We start from the raw sequence: 26,167 nt of genomic DNA on the forward strand, positions 1-26,167 counted from the left end.
AATCCTTCACATCCACATTTTCCTTCGGCCAGCCGTAGGTTTTGAAAGCTTGTGAAAGCCACAACACTCGCTCGGCACAGCTGGCTCCATTGTTTCCTTCCCGACATGGAGGAGACAAAGGCGGCCGGGCGTGGTGTTGGCTACCACCACCCACGTTTCTCGTGTTCCGTGCCCGCCCTTCATAAGTGCTCGCGAACAGCACTTTGCCCCAACAGTCTGGTAAAGGCTGTGTACGGGGGGGGGTCTTAGTTTTGAATGTACTTTAGACTGCAGTGCCTACACTGCGGTTTCGTAAACTACGTCCAATGCACTTCTGAACACAAATGCGCGTTGTGTTCGTTTTAATCCCGGCATCGATCGTCTGTGTCAACAAGTGTCCCCCGACTCGGCTGATACGTCTCAGGTAAGGTGAGATCGGTTCACAGTTTCCCGGATTAAGCAAACGCTGCTGGAACACATTGGTCCGGAATGCTGATAGGGCGGTGATGGACGTCACATATGTACGTCGTGTTTATGGTTAAATTGTTAAAGCGCAGCCCCGCAATCGCTCGCTCACGCCCGTGCTGGCAGAAGGGCGTCCACTCGGGGGAGCTCTGGAGAGCAAACTTCAGGTGGTATTTGGCCTACTCCTCCACGTTGGCCAGACGTCTCGGAGGAGGTGTGAGTAACCACAGTCTTAGAACCAGCGGCGTGGAGGGATTAAAAAAACAAAAACTCAGCCACATTGCTTTCAGCTGCCGCGCCTGGAGATGGAACGGAACCGTCGACCTCCTGGTTGCACGCCCATGAGCATGCTCACCATTGCGGCGAAGGTGTTAGCCAACAGCACTTGCCCCACCAGTCTAGCGGAGACTATACGGGGGATCTTTGTTTGGAATGTAGCATTGCGCAACGCTGAGCACCGTGGCAAGCTGCCTTCGGCTCTCAGATTTGACCGGGTAGACGTGTTATGTTTGTCGCTAAATCTATCCGTACGCGCGGTAAACCGGTTACCGTTTAAAAAAAAAGCAGGTTACTGGTTTAAACCGGTTACCGTTTTTGCCGTTTTCACGCATTCACCGTAAATGAAAATGTTGTTGTTTCTAAGAAGCAACCCTACTTGAGAACGAGCCATGGATGACTTTGCCGATGTTGAACTTGAGAGAAAAAGTTGACTCTCACGAGGACGATAGACTTCAGTCGAGCGATGAGGTGAGCCACGGAATGGCTTTGAGAGGGCAGGTACAGGGTCATGCTGGAGGTCATTCTGCACATCCAGGAGATGATGATGAGGAGGAGGAGGTGATGGAGGAGGAGGAGGTGGAGGTGGTGAGAGGAAACGCCACTCTGCAGGGTGAGTCCGTGTCTACGGCTGCAATTGGAATAGTTCGCATTCCTGCACCCTCCTTGCGCGAAGCAGTTGAGTACCGGCCTGACAGGTATTGTTGCCTTTCTCGTCTGCAATAATCAGGAAGGTGATGTCATGCACAGCATACAACCGAGAAATCTCCTCTCTTGCCTGCCAGTGTCCTGGGCGAGAAAATGAGGAACCCAGTTCTTTAATTCGGATGACGTGTCCGGTGTCAGCACCGAGAATTGTTATTAATAATAATGACGTCACGAGGCTGGTGTGCACATCTTCCGAAATGGAACATTCGAGACCAAAAGCCACAGTAGCAGTGCGATTGTGGCCATACAACACTAACTATGGCCCGCACAGTAAAACCCATGGAGATACACACAGATGCAGAGAGACTCACAGAGATAGATCAGAGATACGTAGAGACTCGTTGAGACGCATTAAAGACACAAACGACAGCGTGCTTCGCAGCCATGCAACCCAAACTATGGACCACATTAAACCCACCGAGACACACAGAGATGTTTAGAGACCCATAGAGATGCAAAGAGACGGAGACTCAGTGAGATACATTAACGACAGGCCACAGTAGTGTGATTGTGGACCACCCCTCTCGTCGTGGCCTGGAGGACTGCCCATGCCGTGTTGGCTTTTGGAATTGCTTGACCATACTTCACCACGCTGGTGAAGTTGGTGATTGGGTGTGCCAGGACTGATTCGGGTGATCGCTGAGGTTGGGAATAAAGCTCGTGTTTTGCCAGGGTCCACGGTGCAGTGGTGCGCAACAGTTTTTACCACTCCATTTGAATAGTTTACATTCTTAAAATTCACTTCAACCTTCGCAATGACTGACGCGGCGTTAAAATAATTGTCATTTCTCAGGGTCTGTCCAAAACAAATGCGCATTGGGTGGCCCGTTTACATAGGCGGACCTGTCGATTCGTGCTGGAAATTCCACATTCCTATGGCTGCTGTGACATGTGGATCGGACGCGTGATCATTGCGAAAGAAAATGGAACCGAAGATGAAAATACGCAGGCTGCGAATTACGCTGAGAGGCGGGAAGAGGAGCAGATGGCTCGGAGGGATGGAGCGATGACATCAGCTGATGATTTGGAGCTAAACGGTGGTGACCCATTCGCCATGCCCACATCAGGAGCACTCCACGCGCAGCTTTGAGACCGTGAGACCAGCCAAGAATGTTCGTCCTCTAGGACCCGCTCGCTCCTCCTGGCGACTCGAGTTCGACTCCTGCTCGCGGCCCACCACCGGTGACGATTATCTGAACCGGTCCTGGGCCTCCCCTATGTCGACTCAGACTCAAATGAGTAGCCGGTGCGGTGCGTAAACACCGCCACTGGGGAGACAAAGGCGGCGGGGCATGGTGTTGGCCACCCACCTCCTCGTGTGCCGACAGTCTGTCAGGGCTATACGGGGGATCTTTATGTTTCTTCCTTGAGACTGCATCTTTGTGATCAGTCTCGACCGCCCTCCGTCATCACAACATCCCACTGCAGAATAAGTCCACTGCAGATTACAGAACAGTACTCAATTGTGATTACATACAACAGCAGCAGCAGCACAAACACTCCCCTACTGCGAAAACCCGGCAAGACCCTCCTGAAAACAAGCCTTGAGACTCAGTGAGGCTCTCCTTGATAACACAAGCGTCGTAGTAAGTTGTAATAACGACGATGATTCCTCCTCGCGAGACGTACTGCCCAAGCCGACAGAGACCATGTCACTAACCTGCTCACTGGTCGTGGATAATAATATGATTATTGGAAATAATATTCTAGATTTGAAGCTTTCGTGACTGCAATAACTCATACTCTTTGTTTTGTTCGGTAAAGTCACGTAGGTAAAACAATCAATAAAATAAAATAAATTATAACAACTAAATTAAATGAAGGAAGCTTGTGTTGCCTCCAAAACGTCGTGATTTAATTTAGTTGTTTTCATTTATTTTATTTTATTGATTGTTTTACCTACGTGACTTTACCGAAAAAAACAAAGAGTATGGATATAATATGTTGGTCTGGAATGCCGATAATCTGATGGACTAAGACATTACACTTTGTTTGGAGAGATAACAGCATTGTGTTTTTTTTATTTGAGGGCTGCGCAACAAATGTTGTACCATACTCCTATGCTGCCGCGTCTATACTACCTGCCGTCACAAAGCCCCCCGCAATGACCGGCTTTGTGAAATATGGTGAAGAGCCCTAATCCACTAATACATTGACAGCAAAGATTATTTCTTACGCGTGTGTACACAATATTGGTCTGGGAAGCCGATATTTGGGTAAAAGTAAAAAAAACACAGGTGTTTAAAAAATATATACTCGTGGTGACAAGGTATGGAGGCGATTTATTTATTTATGGACTCCACAACTGCCTCTGGTTTCCACAACGTGGGGTCTCCATGGCAACAGAGACGCCAACCTTCGTATATAAATACACTCACACATACATCCCCCGAGCTTAGCGATTTCCAACGCGTATGCTTTGATTCCGTACATGTGCACGCCGTTTTACATAATGCTGTTACGTATTAAGTTACAGTCATCATCATCAGCATCAACAGCATCAGCACTTTCAGTATAATCAGCATCATGTAGAGGTCATTGTGTCAGTCCGCTGTTGGACGAGAGCCTCCCTACGCCTGTGCGGGTCGTGGGAGGGTCGTTTGACCATACTTCACCACGATGGCCAGTGTGGCGAAGTATGCCGTGTGGGGTGGGGGTCGTGAGTGGGGGTGCAAATTACAACTCGACACGGACGTAGGCGTTGTTAGGATTTGACCGGGTTCGTCAGGAAGGGAATGAACCAAGAGAGGAGATCGACTGGGGAGACGGAGCGATGGAATCATCCCGAGTGCTGCTATAGATGGATTATTTTCTTCAATGGCATTTTAAACGCAGACGTCCAGAATAAGCACCTCCTCATTCGAGACCCAAACACCATCGCACCTCCTCCTGGCTTTGACATTTCTCGGACACTGATGGTGTAACCATCAGCCGCATCAGAACATCGACAGGCTGATGCACAACATCTCCTGCACGAATGACAATTCAAGCCACGAGCAACATTAGCACGGTTGGCTACGTACCGTGCGAAAGGTCATCTTACCGTGCGAAAGGAGGTCAACTTACAAAGATAGTGGTGTCATTGTGGCCACGCACCCCAAACCATGGACCATATAGTAAACGCATAGAGACCTCCATAATACAGGTTTTTTTGGGGGGGTTATGGACACCTATAGAGATACACACAGACACACATTGAGAGACATCAATGATAAGCCACGGCCATGCGTTTGTGGACATGAAACCCAAACTACATGCCACGTATAAAACCACTCTAGTCTGCGCTGCTTCAGAGGACCAGGAATTGCAAAACGGTACAAACGCGAGCTAACTGAAGCCCTCTAGTCGTGGCCAGCAGGCCTCGACATTGGCATTCAGCCCTCGACCATAATTGCTGCTGCCAGAATGCGCATTAACACACAGAGAATACAGAATGTGTATGGCAGAGAAAACAGAATGTGTATGGCGGCATCGTGGTAGGTGGCGGTATCAGTGGGGTTTGACCGTGGCTATGATTGCTTCTGCTGCTGCCGCCGACGACGACGATGATGATGATCGCTGGTGACACGAGCCGTTATTCAGTGGAAACAAGCCCTGGGCACAGAGTGCAGCTACAGTGGCAGAGGAACGAGACGAGACAAAGGCAGAGCTCCCCACGCTCGCCCTGAGGTCAGTTCTGTCTCGGGCTTCACGTGCACCTCTATCTCGCGATGTGGCTTTGTGCTCTGCTGCTGCTCCTCCTCGAAATATAAAGAGCAGCTAATGCTCTCTATCTCTCGCTCTGCAAGCACATTGTGTTCTATTGTGTCTGCCTTCTTTAAAATTACAACTCTTTTATTTTATCCGCAGTTCCCGCTACATTTGGATGTTTCTGGGATTGCCACCTTTCCGAGTTTAACCCCGGACACATGCCAATTTCGGGATTGTCTGAATTTTAATTTTTTTGGGGGGGGGCCCTCTAAGAGAAATAAACCCTTCATCCTGACATCACACCAAGAGAGATAAACTCTCCATCCTGGCATCACTAAGAGAGATAAACCTTCCATCCTGACATCACACCAAGAGAGATAAACCCTCCATCCTGACATCACACCAAGAGAGATAAACCCTCCATCCTGACATCACACCAAGAGAGATAAACCCTCCATCCTGGCATCACACTCAGAGAGATAAACCCTCCATCCTGACATAACACCAAGAGAGATAAACCCTCCATCCTGACATCACACCAAGAGAGATAAACCCTCCATCCTGACATCACACCGAGAGAGATAAACCCTCCATCCTGACATCACACCGAGAGAGATAAACCCTCCATCCTGACATCACACCGAGAGAGATAAACCCTCCATCCTGACATCACACCAAGAGAGATAAACCCTCCATCCTGACATCACACCAAGAGAAATAAACCCTCCATCCTGACATCACACCAAGAGAGATAAACCCTCCATCCTGACATCACACCAAGAGAGATAAACCCTCCATCCTGACATCACACCAAGAGAGATAAACCCTCCATCCTGACATCACACCAAGAGAGATAAACCCTCCATCCTGATATCACACCAAGAGAGATAAACCCTCCATCCTGGCATCACATGCCCGGAGAAAAATCATACAACCTGGCATAAAACATCTGGAAGTAAAACCCTCAAGCCTTAAACCTCAACATACTCATCAACAACGCTACCTTTTAAAAGAAACGTATATGTACATTACATTATATAACTGACGACAATTAGGTTATCCATTCTAGGCCATAATCTCCAACATTTTACATTGTTGGAGGTAAACCCCCCAAGCTGACAACGCACAACGAGAGGTAGAACCCCAGGCCATAAAGCGATTCGTCGAATCGTAATAGAAATTGAATCCCACTCTCTCGATTTTCTACATAAAAGTAAGTACCTAGCAATCAATCGTTTTTCGACTCACGAAAAGTACACGATAAAATAAGGTTACAAAAGTTGTACTAACCAGAGCGCAACGAACGAAGATGTCATCAAAAATATAAAAGATAATAAATATCACGTTGTTAAAGGGTTTCGAATCGTGAGCGTTTGGATCGATACAAAGGAATCGGTTCGCTGGCCCCGTTGGGAGCGGCCCGGAATGAGCGGCGCCTTCTCTGCCGCCAAAGACTTCGTCCCGTCTCCTCACAAGTAAGGTTTACGTTTGATTTCACACTTCTGTTTAATTTTTGTTCGATTCGTATTATTTCCGCGGTCCGCTACGTAAGGTTTAATTTGTACGCGAAGTCGCGGTCGAAAACGACCACCTTTTCGACCTTCGTACGGACCACCCCCGCGGCCTACCTCCCCCGCCCGCTCGTCGCGCTCGTTTCCCGCAGCGGAACTAGGATAAACCGAGGCACGTCATCGAAGTCTGTCGCTCGCAGCATTACGCCTCTAGTTTTGGTTTATAAGTTGTGGCGTTATCAGTTAACCAGTTGTTCGTGGAGTCAAATGTCTAAACACTCCGTTCACTAACACTTCGGCGTGATACCTACACACGTTACGTACAGTATACGCAAACTCACATCGAACGCACACAGACACACAGACACGTTCATGTAGCACACAAACAAGATAACGCGTTCCCCGTGTCGCCTACATAGATTGTTGGGGCAAGTGCGGTTAGCGATCACCTAGTAATACCAACACAGCGCCTCGGGGGGTGTCGTGTGGCTGGAACCACGACCGGCCGTCTTTGTATCCCCATCGCTGAGGTTAACGTACCGCGCCTAGTACCGGTGCAACTTTAAGATCGAGACAACTTGGTGAAAGTCCAGAACTGGTACACATATCACTCGCCTTTGATGTTGCCCGTGATCGGGAATCGAACTCGGGTGGTCCGGGTTCGTAGCGCAGTGCGCTAAGCATTGCGCCACCGCTCCCCGCATTTATACACAAAGCTCAAAGATCTCCCGTTCAGCCACACGGACTGTTGGACTTGAGGCAAAGTGCTGTTTGCGAGAACATTTAAAGCCCTCGCGGCAGATAGCACCATGATCAGGGGTGGGCAATGAAAATAACAAGAAGTAAAACTAATTTCGAAATCGGTACAAAACCAAAAAGCCCCTCAACATTTTTTTATGTGCCGCAAATGCTTGTTGGTGAACACGAGACGATAATGTTTACACATCACACCAAGCACAGTTACTCTGTCCATGCCGAGCTGACTGAAGGGAAACTTCAAGGACAGGGGAGGGATACCACCACTTGGCACTGTCGTTCACAGCGACAACCACCGCACCACCATTCAACGTGCGCCTATCAGATATGCTCTTGTGATTTTCACGTTAAGTTAACCACACGAACGCATTTAAAGTGTTGTTTGTTACACAGCAGAAGCTGGTTATAAACACAGCTGTACCTTGTGTCCAGAGGAAAACACATGATTTGGCGATTCTGCGTTGGCAGTGATACGCAATTAACAAAACGACTCTACACGTTCGTCAATGACACTGTCTTAAAAATAAAACCTCGATGTATCTTCTCTGGTCTCTGTGCTGTGAGCCCTGACCTAGAATCGCTTCTCTCACGTCTACACTGAACTGCGTGGCGTCGCGTTTGACAGTAACAAGCTCCGCTCTCACCCCGATTCCTACCAGAAACATTCCGCGTTTCCGTTGTTAAGGTTACAGCTTGGCTTTGAGGCTAACGGGTAAATAGAAAATGTGTTTGCGTTTAAGAATTAGGAGGGGCGTATTGGGTGGAGTGGTGGTGCTGTGTTTAGCGCACTGGCCATGGCTATAACATCAGTAGCGAGTGATATCCCAACCGGTCCTGTTTGACCCCGCTCTTTTTACCAAACTGCACTAAACCAGCATGGTAACGTATGGTTAAACAATCCCGATAACCAACACTTCGCAGGGGAGACCTTCCGAATTGGATTGTCAAAAGGGCTGTAAGGAAGTATGAGTATCAGTGTTGAAATCAAAGTGTGGGCTATGTTAAGTCCATATCTCGGGCTTGTCAGGAAGGGTATAAGGCCAATGTTTGTATCGGTGAGGTTAGGGCTTGTTTGCGAGTTATGTTTATAGCACGGGCGAAGCTTGTTATGGTTACGGCCGCTCAAACATCCCACGATCCGTGCGGCACGTACGCACCTTGTTGCAAACTACAACCTTTAATGAAACTGCGTTACACTTTCGTACGTATGAACAAAACAAAAATCGCCGATGAGTTTTTTTTGGGTCTGTTGTTTGGGCACGATGTCTGACGTTTCGCTCTACGTGTTGATGAGACCGTGAGCTGTGTTGAGCGGCTCGCGTTCTCGCTCAGTTGTACCGCGTTGCCGTCTGTTGCGTTTGTTCATTGGATTCGTCTGGGAGGAAATCAATTGCATGGAAAAGGTTCGTCACTTGGATATTTTCATTGCGATTGCGAAAAACCGGCGCTGTAGTACAGGTTGACAATATCTCCGTTGGTAAACACAACAACCAATGCCGCCCACTGTGAAATTACTATGGACTAGAACTCAATCTAGCTGGACCCTCCTGAACTCGGTGATGCTTTCCTGGGTAAATTAGGGGCATCTTGTAATGGTACGCACAGTGTGTGTAACTCAATTCTGCAGGAGAGTTGTGCAACAACAACACATGCAGAGAAGGACAGGACATACAATTTGCTGTGCGTTGCAACTTTCTTGACCTAGGTCGAAGGGTTGTATGTCATACACCGTTAGTTCGATGGTTTCCTCCTGGTCAGGAAGAGTCATGGTTTGGCTCGGCACGACTACAACATTACACGAGCGAGTGCTGTGTGACTAATGCACTGACTCAGAGAGGCGCAAATGAAATTGCTTATTGCTACTGTACATGGATGGTGTCGGTGCGTAGGCCGTGGAACCATCATCATCGCTGCTGCTGCCTGACCGGGGCCCGTGTCGAGCAGTTGGTTTCCTGTTCTTGTTTTTTTTCCTCTTTTCGTCAAATGAGAAGCTTGAGGGGGTTAGACTCGGTGCGTTCGCTGCCTTCGTCATACCTTCACCCTCGCCTCCTTTGACGCTCCGATTTGCATGGAAGTTCCAGGTACGGGTGCAGCCCTGCAATATCTCGCTCACACCGCTCCTGGCGGAAGGGCGTCTGCTAGAGGGAGCTCACAAAAGCCCCTTCCAGACAGTATTTTGTGTCCCCCACTTCCATGCCGGCAAGTCATCCTTGCCAGCATGGAAGGGTAGCAAGGTTGGCTACGTAGAGTGCAAAAGAAGTTCAACATACATATATACATACATCCTGGTGTACCAATTTTTATAATGCTAGGTGGACAGGCTGGCAGGATTTAGCAAACTTGCGCTATTGTTTTAAGTGCTGCCCCGGAAATCGAATCAAACTGGCGACGTGGATTGGAAGTCCATTGTGCTAACCACTACAACCACGACGTCATCCTTGTTTGCGTGCACCGTAAGTCAGCTCAGGCTATGTCTCGGTTGAGGAAGCAACCTCGGTGCTCCTACAGGAAGGCAGTTTCGTCATCCCTCCTGTCGCAACTGCGATCTTTTTGCGAGGCGGGGGGAAGGCAGCGGAGCTTGTGCTGACTCGGCAGCTGGTCATAGGGACAGGACACAGTCCTCTACGGGACACGGACCGCCCAGCTCTGGTCTCGAGGAAACGCTGCCGCCACACTCATTTCCATCCATCTTCCTGGTGCCCCGTGCGTGTGTGTCTTTGTCTTTGGGGTGACGTATTCTGTGGAGTGGTGGCATAGTGGTTAGAGAGCAGTGCGACGAGCCCAGCAGCCGGTGTTTGATTTCCAGCCACAATTAACATCAGCAGCGATTATCACAGCCGGTCTTGTGCCTCACCTATGTCTCCTCAGCCTTGATTGACTAATTGGTGCAGTGTGTAAACATTGGCACTGGAGAACAAAGGTTGATGGGCAGGGTGCTGGCCACACCACCCCCTCGTATATGCTGTGCTGACATTCATAGGTGCTCGCTAACAGTACTTGCGCCCACAGTCTGTACGGCTATAGAGGTATTTTTGTGTGTGTGTGTGGGGGTGTTTGGGGGTGTGTGTTAGCGTTATGAGCATTGTTGTAACTTCCGGATTGTGTAGAGGTCACTTGCTTTGGTGCAATGATGGAGGAGAGTGCGTGCGCTCTGTGTTTTTCTTGCCTAGGAAAGTTTATCACTTCACTTTAAATGCCAGTGGGAGGAGCAGAAAATAAGGAAGTTCTGTAATTCCTCTACTTATAAAAGCTGCCATCAACAGAGTTGCTTCGTGCTTAGTGAGCAACTTTGTCACCACAGTGTTTTAAAGCCATTGTAAAGGCACAGCACAGTAAGTACATTGGTCAGTGGCCAGATCCATAATGGCAAAATCATTTACCACAAATGAATGATCAGGCAGTGGGGATGGGCAGGAGGGCGGATACACTCTGTTATAAACTGTCTCTCTCCCTCTTTTCACCAACCCGCACTAACAATGAATGGGCAAACAGGCCATATGATCTTTGTGGTGGTACCCCGGGGTACCAAATAATACAAAATAGCCCGAGGCAATTAAATATTTTATTTCTGGGATGCTATTTTTTCCAGGGGTGTATTTCACTCCGCAACTGGGGTACCAATCAATTCCAAATCAGTGCCACTCCGCGATGTCGAAACTCCGCGAGGACGATTGCGCTGAAACCCTGAATGCTCGTACGCACCATAGTGGTGCATCGTGTACAGCTCATCGAGATGAGTCGATTGCCGCATCGCTGACCATCAACAGACTAAAAACGACTGCATCACGGACATTATGCGAGAGCCGGGGTACTGTGGTACCCACGGGTACCGCCATAAGGTTCATATAATAATGACAATTTCTATCGCCCTCACAATGCAAGCCATTGTGGCACGGAGTGGGAGATTCCCTTATGTAGAGAGCTGTAAATTTACTGTCATTAATGTCCTGAAAGCGTTAATTATAATTGCTTTTGAAGTGTTCCCATTATCTCTCATGCAAAAGTGGTTTCTCATCAGCCTTTCAACTATTAAAAAGGCAAAGGTGCAGCCCTGCAAACGCTTACGAAGTTCGCTGATGGCAGGAAGGGCCTCCACGAGATGGAGATCGAGAGAGCCCAACGTTTTTGTTTTGGCCTCCTCTTCCACGCTGGCCAGACGTCTCACACTTTAACCAGCCACACGAGACCTGCCGATCAACTGACTGTGGTCAACCCGCTTCTACTTCTCGGTGGACGCAGGCGTGGCAGATTTAAGAAACATTCCCATTGTTTCACCTGCTGTGGTGAGATATTGAATAGAACTGGCTACCACCATATTGTGATTGGAGTGTGTTAAACATTACACCATCACGGAAACCTCGACTTTCAATAAAGACTGCTAAACCAAAACAAATTCTTACTCTGTAAGTAAAAGGTGAGATTCCTTTGACACAATGTGCGTTTGGGAGTGTGAGCACGGATGAAAGCGAGTTCGTTTTAGCTGCTTTTGTTGATTTGGGAGTCTTGCACGGGTGGGCAGGGTGGGAGGCGTGTCAAGCACAGAGGAGTACAGCCTTTTAAAAATGAAGTAACTGTTTTGGTGGTTTAAAAAAAACACACATTCCTCATCGGCTCAACTCGCCCTGAGCAGCAGTGCCGATCGGGGAATGTTTTCATGCACTTGGAGAGTTTAGCCGAGGGTGGAGTGGGATGATATGGGGGGGGGAGGGGTGCGAGGCGTGAAATGTGACCCACTAAGGGAGAGTCTAAAATGTCGTGCCCGCGTTCTGTATCACATGGACGCAGCAGCTGTGGGGGGCGCTTCTAAATTTATCTTTTTGCTGAAACACCCCCAACCCCCGCCACACCCCTCACTGCTTCTGCAGCACAATGTGAAGCTGCTGGAACGCGATTTACGTGTCCGAGTGTGCGCCGCACGTTCCAGTTATTATTGGTGGTTTATGCTGCTTAGAGTCGGACCGTCGGCACGCGCGAAATGTCCTGAACGCACCGATGATTTTTTCCCCCCCCACCCCCAACCCCTCTCGCGGCGTTGCAGGCGCTGGTGTTGATGGTGGTCGCGGCTAGCGATGTTGAAGAGGGAAGCGGAGTGGTTCGGCGAGCCGGCAGGAGGCGGTGGTGGTGGAGAAGGCTGCCCCATGTCTGTCACAGGTGAATCGTCCCCTCTTTTTTTTACCGTCGCCTTCTGGTGAACATGGTGATGAGAAATGCTCCGCATTTATTTCAAAATTAAATAGTTACCCGGCATGAGCACTTTAATAAACTGTCAATTAAATGAACCGATAATCGCTGTTTTGTATCGCGACCTATTGTAACCATGCTTGTGTAGCTAAGATCTGTACTGTACAACACGAGTACTTTTGCAGGACGCCCATGAAATAAAACCCGGCAGCTCGTTAGACTCTTGTTGCTAGAATAAATAAAATCCATCCATCCATCTAAATGATGCCTTTAAGAGGCTAACTGGCGAGCATTGGATAAAGCCTCTTTATGCCGCGTTTTCACGGTCATAAGAAACCAAATCCGAGGCGTGCCGAGCCGTTTTTGGTTCGAACATGGCATGGGGCCTGATTACAAAATCTTGCCGCTACACATCAGTTCCATAGCCTTTATCAGAGATACACAATCGTATGTAAACAAATGTGAACACATGCTTTGGTTAGCTTACTCAATCCAAAACTAGAGTGTTATTTTTCGTATCGTAATTTTTTGTTATTAAAAAGATGAAAACATCTCCAGACAATTTACCTAAACTAAACTATTTTTCTTATTTTAGCTGGTAAGGTCCACTGAGCTAATTAGCTCAATTCGTGGGAAGTACCTGGCGTTTCCCGGGGGAAAAATATATTTAAAAACTTCTCAACTTAAGAACATAACATATACAAATGAAAATAAAACTATGATCATTACCTCATTAATTAAAATGAAAATAAAACCCAACGCGTGGTGGAAATAATAACTTGCGCTCACGCGCCAAGATTCGATTCTTTAAATCGAGCAAAGGAATCGAAGGTTGTAGATTTCTTTAGAATCGGCCTATTCCCGTTTAATCGATACCACAAACGCTCACCAGATATCGATTCTCGCCATTCCTGTATGCGGGTTGACGCCACACACTTCATGGTGATTCCCCCCCCAAAATACAAAAGTCTATTTTTAAACGTTTTACATTCTGTACAGTATGGGAGCTAGCCACATGGCAAATGTAAAGTTTGTAGCCTAGTATATTATACCCATTATTCCCCCCCCCCCGGCCGCGCATTTGTGCGGGTTACAGGGCCTACACGGAGGGTTTGGGGGGGGTGACGTCAGCAGGCACACTGCGTGACGCTGCCGCATGTGGGTGACATGACAGAGATGACGTTACAGCTCAATTGCCTTGCAAAATCTATGCATTATTGCGCCCCCCCCCAAAAAAAAATACAAAAGTCTATTTTTATAATTTGTGCATGGTGTACAGTCTGGAAAGTACCCATATGCCAAATTTCACGTTTGTTGCATGTCGGGAATTTCCCTTTTATATATATAGACTAGCTGTACTACCCGGCTTCGCCCGGGACTTGGATTCACCACGCCCAGCCGCCTTTGTCTCCCCAGTGGCGATGTTCACACACCACACACCAGTTACTCGTTTGAGGCTGAGTCGACCTAGGGGAGGCCCAGGACCGGTTCAATATAATCGTCACTGGTGGTGGCCATGAGCGGGAATCGAACTCGTTTCGCCGGGTTCGTAGCACGGCGCGCTAACCACTACACAACAATGCGTTACGCTACCACACGCGTGGGTCACGTGACAGATTTGACGTCACAGCTCACTTGCCGTGAAAAAAATAAATGCATTATTGAGCTCCCTCCCCCCCCAAAAAAACACAAGTGTATTTTTATAATTGTTGCATGGTGTACAGTCTGGAAAGTACCCACATGGCAAATTTCCAGTTTGTTGCATGTCGGGAAGTACGCTAAACATTTTGAACAGACACACATACTCACAACTTTGCCTTTTATATATATGGAGATTTCAGAAGCGACTTGGCCACAAATCATATCTCAACGAAGTGGCTTATCACGTGTATAGTTTATCGTATTCCAAATGCTCTACACGCATATTGATTCTAAATGTGGAGGGAAAAGACAGAGGAGCCGGAGAATAATCCATGCGACCACACGGAGAGAGATACGCAAACTCCAATTATACAGGCATCAGGGTCGGGATAGAACCCACGACCTCCTGCATACCAGGCGAAATAGTTAACATCTCGCCGCCATGGCGACCTAGTGAGCGACGCAATTTGACGGTGTTCGTCTCTCCCGCGTGGAGCCCGTGATGTAACTGCCGTGTCTGAGGACGGGCCCCGGTGGAATTGGGGCTGTGACCCCCTTGTCAAAGCAAACCACGCGGGCCGACACGGCCCGGTTGCAACGCGCTCGGCTAAGTAAGGGTCCGGCCGCTGTTGTTGCCCGGGTCGAACCCACTTGCCCGATTTCACAAATCTGCCCGGCCCGGATTTAGGTGGCTGTGGGAACCCAGTATTAGTCTCTTCAGCTGACATTTCTCTAACAATGGCGCTCGCCCACTCCCTGTTCAGATTTTGGTTCTCTTTGTCGGTGTCCAAAGCGGTGGGATTATTGCTCGTATCCAGATATTTGTGGCCGTTGGTTTAATTGTTCACCTGTGCTTTTGTTGTTTTTAAACCGGCACGACCTTGTTTGAGGAGATCTCTGTTTGGTATAAATTGTTATCTTCGTGCCACGTATTCGTGGGTTTGCGATGTTGGCAGAGGTATCTTTGTGTCGGTTTGCGTGATGAGCCCTTGTCTGTGTACTGCTGTTTGTGTTGACTAGTGGTAGTCGTTGACCTTTGTCCACGAGCAGGTAAAAAACCCACTGAAACTGTGAGTGTGTGCTTTTCAATGGTGATGTGTGTTTCAATAATTATGAGGGCTTGCCCACATTATTGTATTTTGTAGGGGGTTTGTTTGACCACACTTCACAACACTGGTTGGTGCCGATTGGAGAAAATGAGAATGTAAATATGGAAGCACGTGTTGTTTGTATGATGTTTCTTAATATTCTCTACGTGGAACTCTTCGGCAGATCTGTCCAAGGCATGGGAGAACATCCACAAAGCAAAGAGTGCCGTAAGTGAAGTTACCGACTGACACCGTGATCCACGACCTCCCCCAAAAAGACTATTGTTTGCTATTTTATTTCATTATAAAATGAAATAGTTCTTGTTGAGGCTCTGGGTTCACGTTGAGGATGTGGGTCCGTGTTGAGGCTTTGAGTCTGTTGAAGCAGTCGAATCACGTTCATGCTCTGGGTTTGCGTTGACGCTTTGGAATCACGTTGAGGCTCTGGGTTCACGTTGAGGATGTGGGTCCAAGATGAGACTGGGTCCACGTTGAGGCTGGTTTTCGCTTTGAGGCTGGGCAGACATTGGCTACTTACACAAATAAATGCTTCTGTTCAGCATTGGTCCAAGAGACCCATAGACCAATAAACTGATAAAATATTTTGCCTCTTTTTCATTGTGCTGCAATAATCCTCCACAGTGGTGCAAGTGGAGGATTATGAGTCATAACACAATATTGTTTTAGGTTGCTTGTCCTTTTAATACAGGGTTCTTTAACTATAATTTCCGGTGGCGCACGTAAATTGGCATGTGCGCTGGCGGCGGGCAACGTGACATCATATGTCGAGGGTATATGTCTGACGTAAGATGTTGTTGTGACTTCATGGTGGTTTGTACATGCGACTATTAATCCGTACAACTTGAGTTCTCCTATCCGTGCCTCGTTTATCTTGCTCTCATGTCGCTAATCTACGACTCAGCTCTCGCGTCTCCCTCTGCCATCTATCTCGGCAGCTTCACCCTCCCGGGCTGCACCTCTCTCCGTGTTTTAATGCCGAGTCGTATCTCTTGGCCGAACGCTGCAAGTAGCCTTGCAACACCGTGGGTATCGTCTCTTCGTGACGTCGATGCCGCGGCGAAGGGGGAGGGGGACGAAGAGGTTGCGCGTCGTTGTGCTTCTCTTCTCCCCCCCGGCAGCTTCGTCACATCGAGAATCGTCTGGAGGCGGTGAACGCGAGCACCACCCTCCTGGATCTGCCTGTCCACCAGAAGCCACCGGCGAGGCAAAGCAGGAAAATCCCTCGCGGCGGTAATTGGCGTTGCCCCCCCCCCCACCCGGCCCCCCCTCCCCGCCCACTCCCCTACGACCCCGTAGCTTAGCCGCCGTGCTGACGTGCGAGATAGCGAAAGAGGATTTGCGTCATGAATTTGCGGAATGCGCAGCGCGTTGTGGCGGGCAATTAAGTCGGAGGTTTGTTGCGAGCGGGGCGAGCGAACTCCGCCTGCGTCTGGTTTGCGGTGTCTGCCGGTTTCATTCACCAAGGAGAAACGTTTTGGCGGATGATGGGAAAGTTAAACAAAAACCAAACGATGGCTCTGTCGCTGCCGCGATTTTTCATGGGAGGCGGTGGTGGGGGGGCGGTGTGAACTTGCGTGATTTAAGCAACGGCGGCGGTGTCGTAACTCGCATACTTCTGCCGGCAGTAATCAAATAAGGCTGTTGGTAGCGTAACAGGGGGGCTAATGCTGATCAGCTCGTGGAGAGTTGCCTCGTCAAAGCTACACGTAATAACTCGCTCCCGCCTACATGCCCCCACTCCTCTGCGTGCGCGTGTTCATGCCGCTGCCACCGCTGCGTGTAATTAATTCCATACCCGCCCCTGCCCCGCGAAATCCCACGCCGTAAATATTTAAAGAGAAGTTGTCACAATACTCTGCCCGCACAATGCGCATTTACGGCCGTCTGTTTGTGGTAATTGCCGCGGCGTTTTTCGCGTCCATTATCATAATAAGAGAAAGCACTGTGCCACCGCCGCGTTGCTCGCCGTGCGGTGGTATTAATGGAGGGTGCGGCAAGTTGACTGGCCGGCTCGCTCGTCAGCCTGCACCATCGGTGATTACGTGCTAGAATGCTGTTGACTAAGAATAGGCGGCGCTGAGTTCAACCCCCCCCCTTTCCTTATTTCATCGAGGTATAAGAATGAGACTGATATGTAAACTGAACAAAAACTCACTCTTCCAGAATTGTGGTGGTGGTGGCGTGAGATAAATGTCAAGGAGTCATAAGAAAGGAATGCAAAAAGAGTGACCAAACCGGATTGGACATGTTCCTCCCGCCCTTTTACCTGTGCGTCGTCGGTTTGAAACGTGGCAATCGAACGTAGATACAATAGCTGCGTTGATGAGTCACCTGTTTGTCCCCCTCCTAGGCGTTTGAAATCGCACCGTGCTCCGTGTTTGCTCTCGAGATTAAACATTAATTGGGGAGGAGTTGAACTTGCGCAATTTGTGGAATGTCCACAAGCTTTACCTGCACGGTGTAATGCGGCGCTGCTGCCGCTCGCTAGTCGCCTGTCGGGTTTAACCCAGAGGCACACGGGCTCCTCGCTGCCGCTTGCCGAACTTGCCGTCTCTTCGTCCCGAAACAACGCAGCGGGGGCCGAGCGGAAGATTGCCGAGGGCTACGCCGTCGACGCGCCGTCCCGTACTCTGCAAGCGTCGCCGGGGAGCGTGAAGGAGGCGCGGGCCGTGCCAGACCTGCGCTTGCGAGGGCCTCCTCTGGAAAATGGGGCCTCTCCGGCCAGCGTGGATTTAGTTAGGACATCACAGTTTCCAAGGTAACCTCTGCGTGTTGCAGATTTTTTTTCTGAATACAATTCATTGCGCCTTGTTTTTTGGTTTGACGGACCGCATAATGCTGATCAGTCGGAGAAGTCGAAGCCTGTTAAGGATTTGTCTCGCTTGAAGAGATTCTGGTGGAGTGTATAAGATATTCAGAGGGTCTACTGACCGATGTACCGATATGTCATTGTATGTTATTGTATGTTATAGCATTCGAAAAAAAATTGATTCTTACACTTGCGGCACATGTATCAAAGTGTGTGCATGAGGACAATTATTCACGATTTTAACAAATTCTATTCAAGCGACGCGCCGATATTAGCATAAGGAAGCTAGTGTAACTTTACAAGAGAGACGGCAAAAATGAGACGTAAAAGAATTGACACCCGGGTTGAATTGCCGTTCTGAGTCGTGACAATTGATTTTCGAGGCGCGTGGAGCAGTTAAATTGTTCCCTGTCCAATATTTTATCCGTAAAACAGATTCTTCCGTTATTATTACAACTACATAAACCTATTATAACCTTGCATGCGTAAAACTATAACCGACTAGCGAACCGCGCTGGCGTTAATCGCCTGTGGTATGGCACCGCTGAGGGCTGCTGCTGGGTAGTAGATGTGAGCAGAGTAGTAAAATGTGGCTTGCGTCGTTAATTACCCCCCCTCCGCCCTCGGGGCCACTCGCGACGGTGACGTGAGACCCGGGCGAGTCGGAGACCGTGGGGTTGAGGGTGTGGCTCCATTTCCACCGAACTACATTCTCTTCGGTTACCCCATTGCCACCACCGTGAGGGTCTTGGCGCGAGCGCTTGATGCTGTTGCTGCGCTTGTGTTTTTCGCTGCTACCGACGCTGTTCGAAAGAAATTTTCGCTTCGACCGGCAGCAGACGAACTTGGATTGTTGTTTTCCGCCGCTTCGTGACGGACGCTGTAAGAATTTCGTTTTTCTGCGAGGTGAGATTGTGAACAGCTTTGACAGCTTTCCTCGTTACCTCGATGGCGAGGAAGGGAGGATACTTGCAATTCCATTTAGCCACTCGGTGGTTGAATGAGCAATAGCGCTTTACAGATTCTACAACATTCCGATTCCCACGTCGTTTGAGAATGATAACGTCTGTCTGACTTAACGAAAACGTTGCCGACTCTTTAATCACCGACGACTTGTCCCAGCTGTTTTATCGTGACGTTCATCTATACTATAACACGTCGGCAACTTCTGCTTTTAACTTTCTCCCGTTGTACCCCTGAAGGCCTCAGGAGCGGCACAGGCAACCGGGCTTGACTCGAAGCCAGCTGGAGGCTCGCTGGCTCCTCTCCGAGCAGACGCGTGCCGAAACGGAGGTGGCGAGCCCACGGAGCCGCGAGATTTACTCTGGTGACCGGCGCGATGTCCTTTCGACCGATTTTGCGAGCGTGAGCTCGTCGGTGGTCGACGGGACGGACGTGCGAATCTTGAATGACGCCGTTGCTCTCGATTTGCTGGAGGGGCAGCGGCGTGCGGGACGGGCGCTGATGCTCAACGGATTTGCTCGCCACCACCACCGCGGTGAGGAGGAGGAGGGGGAGCGAGAGGTTGCCGATCGCAGGAATACAGTGGCGGTCACCGACCGGAGAAAGCCGTCGACTAAAAACAAAGAGGAGGCGATTGCGCTGGCGCATGCGCCGCACGACTCCGATCGCAGCCCTCCGCAGCGACTCGCTCGGAACTCGACACTCGCAGCTTTTCCGCAGAAAGAGCCGACCTGGATGGAGTGCAACGGTTATTCTCAGCACCGGCCGTCGGCGGCAGTGGAAGATTTCCACGCGAGGAATCAAACGGTTGTGCCGACCGGCCGAGATGGCGACGGGCTCTCCGGCTGCACTTCGCCGAAGCCCGGCGACAAGCTGCTGAGGTTGAAGGAGCGTGTGGGCAGACAGGCGCATCCGGAGCGTGGGAGACGCCCAAATGGGGAGGGGCCGAGGGTTGATGAGGACCTCTTGGCAGCTGTCGGTCATCGTGTCCACGGTGACACGATGAAAAGTCGAAACCAGGCTGGCCGGTCGTGCGTCCTCAACAATGGTGAGTGTGCTTGGTCGCTGCCCTCGGAGCGTTACTGAAAGTTCAATGTATTTTCTCTTAGACGATAGAAAGATGAGTTATTGTATGGTGACCAAGTGGACTTGAGGTTAGACAACCTGAGCCAGTGCTGCTGAGATTCTGGGTAAGAATCCGAGTTTTAGGATTTCGTGATTCTCAGCTGTGCCAGCTCAGAGCTCTGAATTCTGAGCCACCCTCCCAGGAGAGGGGGAGAGACTTTAAGTTGACTTCAAGGAGAATGCTTTAGTGATATCACTTGCAAAAGTCAGGAAATCACAACTCTGATATCACTGGAGCTTCACTTACACCGTGAACCTAACGCATTCATAACAATCCTTTAAACACACTCTCAGGAATTGAACGCAGATTGGCGGATTTGTAGCTCTGTGCTATTACCACTACACCACTGTTCGAGACCGCCTAGAACAATATCAATACATTAGGCTAAATGCTCTAGTTTGCCTGCTGCATTTGAGATAAGATTCGGGTTAGAGTTATGGTTATTTTCGACACTGAGTAATATATTATTTTTCGGGTGGTAAATTACCTTGAAGTCGCGAGTCATTTTCCTGAACGTCAATCTTTGACGCCAAGCCTGCGTGAACTGGGGGATTTTCACCACGATTTTTTCTTTGAACTGCTGTACACAGACATGGTCTCACAGTAAAACCAGACACCAGCTGAAAGGATGCAAGCAAAAAAAAAGATTCCCATTGAGAATCTTTCAAAACTCTCTTATTCCAAAAGAAACAAAAGCTACGCACTGTAGTTCAGCGGGGTGCACATTACCGAACTCACGGGCCCCAAAGATCACGTGACAGCCCTTTTGTCAATCCACTGCTGGATGAGGGCCCAACCACACTGCGGGTCATACGGGTCAATTTGACCATAGGTGGGGAGCATAGTACAGTACACGACAATTATTTGCTGCACTGGCCTCTGCTGCTGACAACATATCGTGGCAGCCTACAGCACCTGCTATTCCTATGTCCAAATTACCGACAATTTGCCTGATCTTAGAAGCCTAAGCGGGCTTCAGCCTGGATAGTGCAAGACACAAATACCTGTCACTAATGACACACACATTAACGATTGACCAAGCAGGCCTACGTCGACGCGGGGTCCTCCCCACCGCAGCAGCGACCCACACGGCCTAAAATCTCAACACGGCCTCACCCGCGTAAAATCAAGGGCCGCCTGACCGCCTCACTCTGTCTCCGTTGTCCCGCTGCTCGCAGGGTTAACCCAGGCACTCGAGTCATCGCGAGCGACGACGGGGGCGACCGGGAAGCACGGGAAAAATCAGTTCTTGGCGGTCAAAGAAAATCACGGCAGGAGCGCAACAGGTAGGTCCGCTGCCGCCGCTGCCGCTGCTGCTGCAATTTTAAAGGCTCGAAATTTATTTTGAGCCGTTCCACAAATTAGTCGAGCACAAATCATCCGAGTAACAGGTATTGGGGTATCGTTACAGAGGTAATAATCGAAATGCATGTGTTCTTGTACACGAGCCCCCTTGTTCATGCACTGCCGGATGAGTGTTTGTCCGCGCCGTGCGTGTCGTGGAGAATAGGGCACAGGTCTGATTATATTGTATTGGACCTGATCGCTCTGTTATTATCATTGTTACTTGTGCTCCGTGAATTAAATTTCGGGCTCTAGGATTGCCCAGCGGTAGCAGAAGTTCGTAGTTTGAATATGGCAGGCCACCCTGGTTACTACTGCGGGTGGATTAATTGTAAAATTGTACCTGTCTGCTTGACAGTGGATTTTGGAGATATGAACCTTATGGTGGAACCCCGGAGTCCGAAATAAATGGAAGTCAAAATCGTAATTAATTAATTTGTCTTTGGCGACTCCGTCCCACCGTGCACATAAACGCTGCAACCCACCTGGCGCGGATCATTCTGTTGTCATGTCATCCAAGCGCAGAGAGGACAAATGCGCAGAAGAAACAAAACTTCTAAACTTTGATTAGCGCATCGTGTAGAGCTCGTCGAGAGGAATAGATTGCCGTATCGTTCGCCTTCAACAGACGTGATATGACGTCGCAACGCAGTTTATGCGAGAGCCGGGGGCTTATGGGACCCCGGGGTCCCGCCATAAGGTTCATATCCTGACGTCGTTTGAAACCGAGTAGGCCGTTATGCGCCGGTGTCGTGGTCCAAATTTTTCTAATTTGTGAAATCACTCCGTTGGGATTACACACAAACAGCAACAACATCGTCTCGCGACTGTGAAACTGCTTGCAGACTATGTCTGTGAAACACAGTGCCTCCCTTCCTGATGCCCTTGCACTATGAAAATGGCACGAATGCCAAATGTACACAATTCTAATTTTTTTCAATCTCACAGGCATGGGCCAGCCAGCCAGGGGAAACGTGGGTCAAGTGTCCACCAGAGGCCCTGTTCCAACGCGAGACCTTAGCCTCATACAGGGCACCCAAGGTACGCGCACATCTCCTGTTCATCCCGATTCCATTCTATTGTGTGCTTTGTTGGCCAAACGACTGCCTCGTGGTCAGACGTTAAGGCAGTTTGCACGCTGGAAGCCTTTTAATTCCCCGAACAGCCCGTGGTCGTTGACAGTGCATTGTCATCGGTCAAGTATCTGTGAAATATTTTGGCGAAATAGTTGCAAGAGGCGGTTGTGTGTTCACGTAGATTGGAGGCGTGTGTTGGTCTGAATCATTAATTCAGAGTGAGTGGCCTACATGTCGCTTCACTCCTTGATCTCCAATCCTGGTCGAGGTCTCAGTCTACCAGACCGAATGTTTTGTCTCATCCACCACACTGGAGGTCACAACAACACACACACTCATTCAGGCACTCACCCACTCATTCACCAACACTCACTCACATTCATTCACCACACTCACCCATGCACTCGCCACACTGCGGCACTTTGCAATCCCATTGTTTATTTTCCTAAGCCCTTTTAACATCCGTGCTCAAATCAAGAAACACATTAACGCTTATCTATTGCGAGTGCTGTTTGTTGCTGGATGCTTGACATTTTGGTCCTGTGCTCAGCAACTGACTTGCAAAAAAATAATACCCCCCCCCGCGTGTATTAACGTCAACTACCCACCCCAGCATTAGCAACAAGAGGTTGTGAACGTGAGCACTTGCACCGCGAAATAAACACAACATAAACATAGAACGCGCACGCACGGACGCAGATGGACTCGCATCGTCTCGTTAATCTTCGTTAACCGCTCAGACTCGGCGGCGACCTTCGCCGGACGAATTGTTTGCAAAAAAAGTGTCCTTTTGGAGTCGCGCCAAGCGCGGTATCTACAGCCCCAGCTATAAATAGCAAATGGCTCTGCAGTGCACAGGCAGCTGGGCTCCTCAGCACCCCCCTCCACTCCAACCGCTCCCATCACAGTTTCCCTTCCACCTTAACTCTGCATGCACTCCGGCGCCTGGCGCCAGCAACCTTTCTCGCCAGTCCCAAGTAATCGTCATCATCGTCGTTATCAGTCATTGTCCATCCACTGCTTGATGAGACCTCCGCGCCGTCACCACCCCTCACAGTCCACCGCTGCCACCGACCATTTCGCTCGTGCACAGGAAGTGATCTCATTGCTGCCATCCCGGCGATGGATATTGGCCCTCTTGGATGCGTGTTCGCTCCCTGCTTTTGACAAATGTGTGGTCATGTTACGCTTTGGACATCTGTAGGCACGTTACGCGTAAAACTATGAATTCCGCAACCCCCCCCCCCACTTTTAACTATTATATAATGCTTTTTCACAATATACTTTAAAGGGCAGCGATTCGATGCATATTTTGATGATGAAAATTGATTGTTATCTGTGCGGGTATATGTATTGTGGAATAGCTCAACCGTTCCATCAGAATGTGGAATTTTCACCACCGGTGCGTGAGCGAGACGAGAGGGGAATTCCTTTGTGTTCCTTTGATCAGGACGCCGCCTTTTTGAAACAATTTATTTCCCCATTTGCTCTCCACACAGATATTTATGCTCACATTTTTCTGGCCTTCATAAATTTGCATGTTTTTCTGGCCTTCAGCCAGAAAAACATGCAATTTGCTTGTATGCAAAAGGTGGTTTGTCGACAGCAAAAACCCACAGCAAAAAAGTCCTACAGCATGAGCACAATCGTAAGCATACATGTGAACCCCTTATGAGTGCTTACCTTATTACAGACCAATTCAGACCTTATTGGTCACCCCGTGCCCTTAAAAATCTCAAAGTTCATCCTACAAAGTCCCATCACAAGCGAGAAATGCCAATTTTTTTTAACTCAATTTCTTTTGTGCAAGAATACGGGTAACCCGTATGGGTTGACAGGTATGAATAAGTCTCAGCATACTTTGCATGTCAAGATGACAGTACCGTTCCTACCTATATCATCACACGAGTGTGATAGCTGATGAGTTCTAAGTACAAGGAAAATTGCCTGGTTGATGTTGTTCACACTTTCAGCTGACGCCTATTTAAGGCTATGTGCATAATGTATGAACGAATTATAGTGCTGTCATCTTGACATTCAAAGTACCTTGATGCTTACTGCTGTGCATATATTAATTATATATTCATTATCATCAACAGCATTACCAGCCGTGGTCAATCCACTGCTGGATGGATGGAGGCCTCCCCAATTATCATCTGCAGGAAATGCTGTTCGAGTAATGCCCTTGCAGAACGTATAAATTAAAAAACAGCATTCTTGCGTACGCTTTTTTAAGAACTGGTTTTGTGTTTTGGCAACGCTTTCGTTACTGTTTCACTTTACGGGAACTCAATTTAAATGTTTTCCATCATCTGTCTGCGTTAATGCGGCGGCGGCGATGGCAGCGACAATGATACCGCGCGCTCTTGCGCCTGTGACGTCGCTCCCGGGGCGCCAACTCTCCGTGCGCGCAGCACCTGTCGCAGCTGTGCACTTCTATTATCCCGGGGGCTTCTGTGTGAATGACGGCCGACTGCGTTGCACTCCCCCCCCAACACCCTCCCTCCCCCTGCCCTGGGTTTCCTGTGGCTGAGAGTTTTGGTATTTTCGTAGTTGGTAAATCGCGCCCAGCGGACCTGGATCGAGACGCAGGCCGTTGCCGGCTTAATGTTTTAGGGTCACAACGGAAGTTTTGAGTCAACGGCACAGGTGCAGGGATTGTTGAGTGGCTCTTCCAGTTCAAGGATTTTTTTTTCCTTCCCAAACAGTTGCTGAGCACAGGCCCAGTGGCCCGCAACGTCCCACTGCCGGGTATAAAAACAGCAAAGTTGTAGTAGTTTAATTTGGGTTTCTTGAATTGAGCTGTGTTATAAGAGCTTGGAAATAGAGACGATGGCGAGGGAATTCCAAAGTTGAGCAGCACGAAGAAACAAGCAGAAAGAGAAGTGTTGTGACCTGCAGTGTGGTGGTTGAGTGGTTGAGTGAGCGATTGGGGTGAGTGTGTGTTGTTGTGGCTTGTGTTGTTGTGGTCGAACACAGTGTGGATGAGACAAAACGGTCAGTCTGGTCGACCGAGTCCTCAACACAGGTGGCGGAATCAATGAATTAAATTCATTGGAAACAGTAGCCTTGGTAGTAGTGATAAAATAATGATCAGGTGTCTGACCACTGGCTTAATTTCTCACTGAATATCGTGTAGCTGGTAGATCGGAGGTGGCACATGAGGTGTAGCCACAGGCATAGCGAGAGCTATACTGGATGTGGTGTTCCCGTTGCAGATACATTTTCCATATCCCTGACCTCGTACAGACCCAGCTGAAATTAGGCCCCTTGACCCAGTGCGTTAAAAATACTACGACGAGTTATTACTCGGGGGTTCTGCCGCCCAACGTTTCGATTAAAACATATGAGTCAATGTGGAAATGTTCTCAATCATTCAAGCTGTCAGGATGCTTTCTGTTTTTAGAAAATGATAATGAGAATAACCATTTACAAAAATGGGATGACCACATTTAGATCATGTCAAGAAAGTAATGCAATAGATATAAGAAGGGGAGTCGGCAAGGTGATCGACTTATGCCCGAGTTTCACAC

The 26,167-nt window shown here is 49.0% G+C and overlaps 1 protein-coding gene across 2 annotated transcripts in view; it reads left to right on the plus strand.

The window, feature by feature from the left end:
* Positions 1-6,495: 6,495 nt before the first annotated feature.
* The window catches only part of LOC144724255 (uncharacterized), a 51,569-nt gene continuing 31,897 nt past the window's right edge, over positions 6,496-26,167 (plus strand). For both annotated transcript variants that reach the window (XR_013586454.1, XM_078603228.1), the window contains exons 1-8: positions 6,496-6,593; positions 12,424-12,536; positions 15,480-15,523; positions 16,435-16,546; positions 17,891-18,074; positions 19,328-20,136; positions 21,393-21,500; positions 22,507-22,599. Coding sequence is in view for 1 of the 2 variants with exons in the window: in XM_078603228.1 (XP_078459354.1) it covers positions 12,455-12,536; positions 15,480-15,523; positions 16,435-16,546; positions 17,891-18,074; positions 19,328-20,136; positions 21,393-21,500; positions 22,507-22,599 (1,432 nt within the window). In the remaining variant the exon portion in view is untranslated. The remainder of the gene's footprint in view (positions 6,594-12,423; positions 12,537-15,479; positions 15,524-16,434; positions 16,547-17,890; positions 18,075-19,327; positions 20,137-21,392; positions 21,501-22,506; positions 22,600-26,167) is intronic.

The sequence above is a fragment of the Lampetra planeri genome, chromosome 20 (genome assembly GCF_965212315.1).
Source record: "Lampetra planeri chromosome 20, kcLamPlan1.2.h2, whole genome shotgun sequence".
Classification (NCBI taxonomy): domain Eukaryota; kingdom Metazoa; phylum Chordata; class Hyperoartia; order Petromyzontiformes; family Petromyzontidae; genus Lampetra; species Lampetra planeri.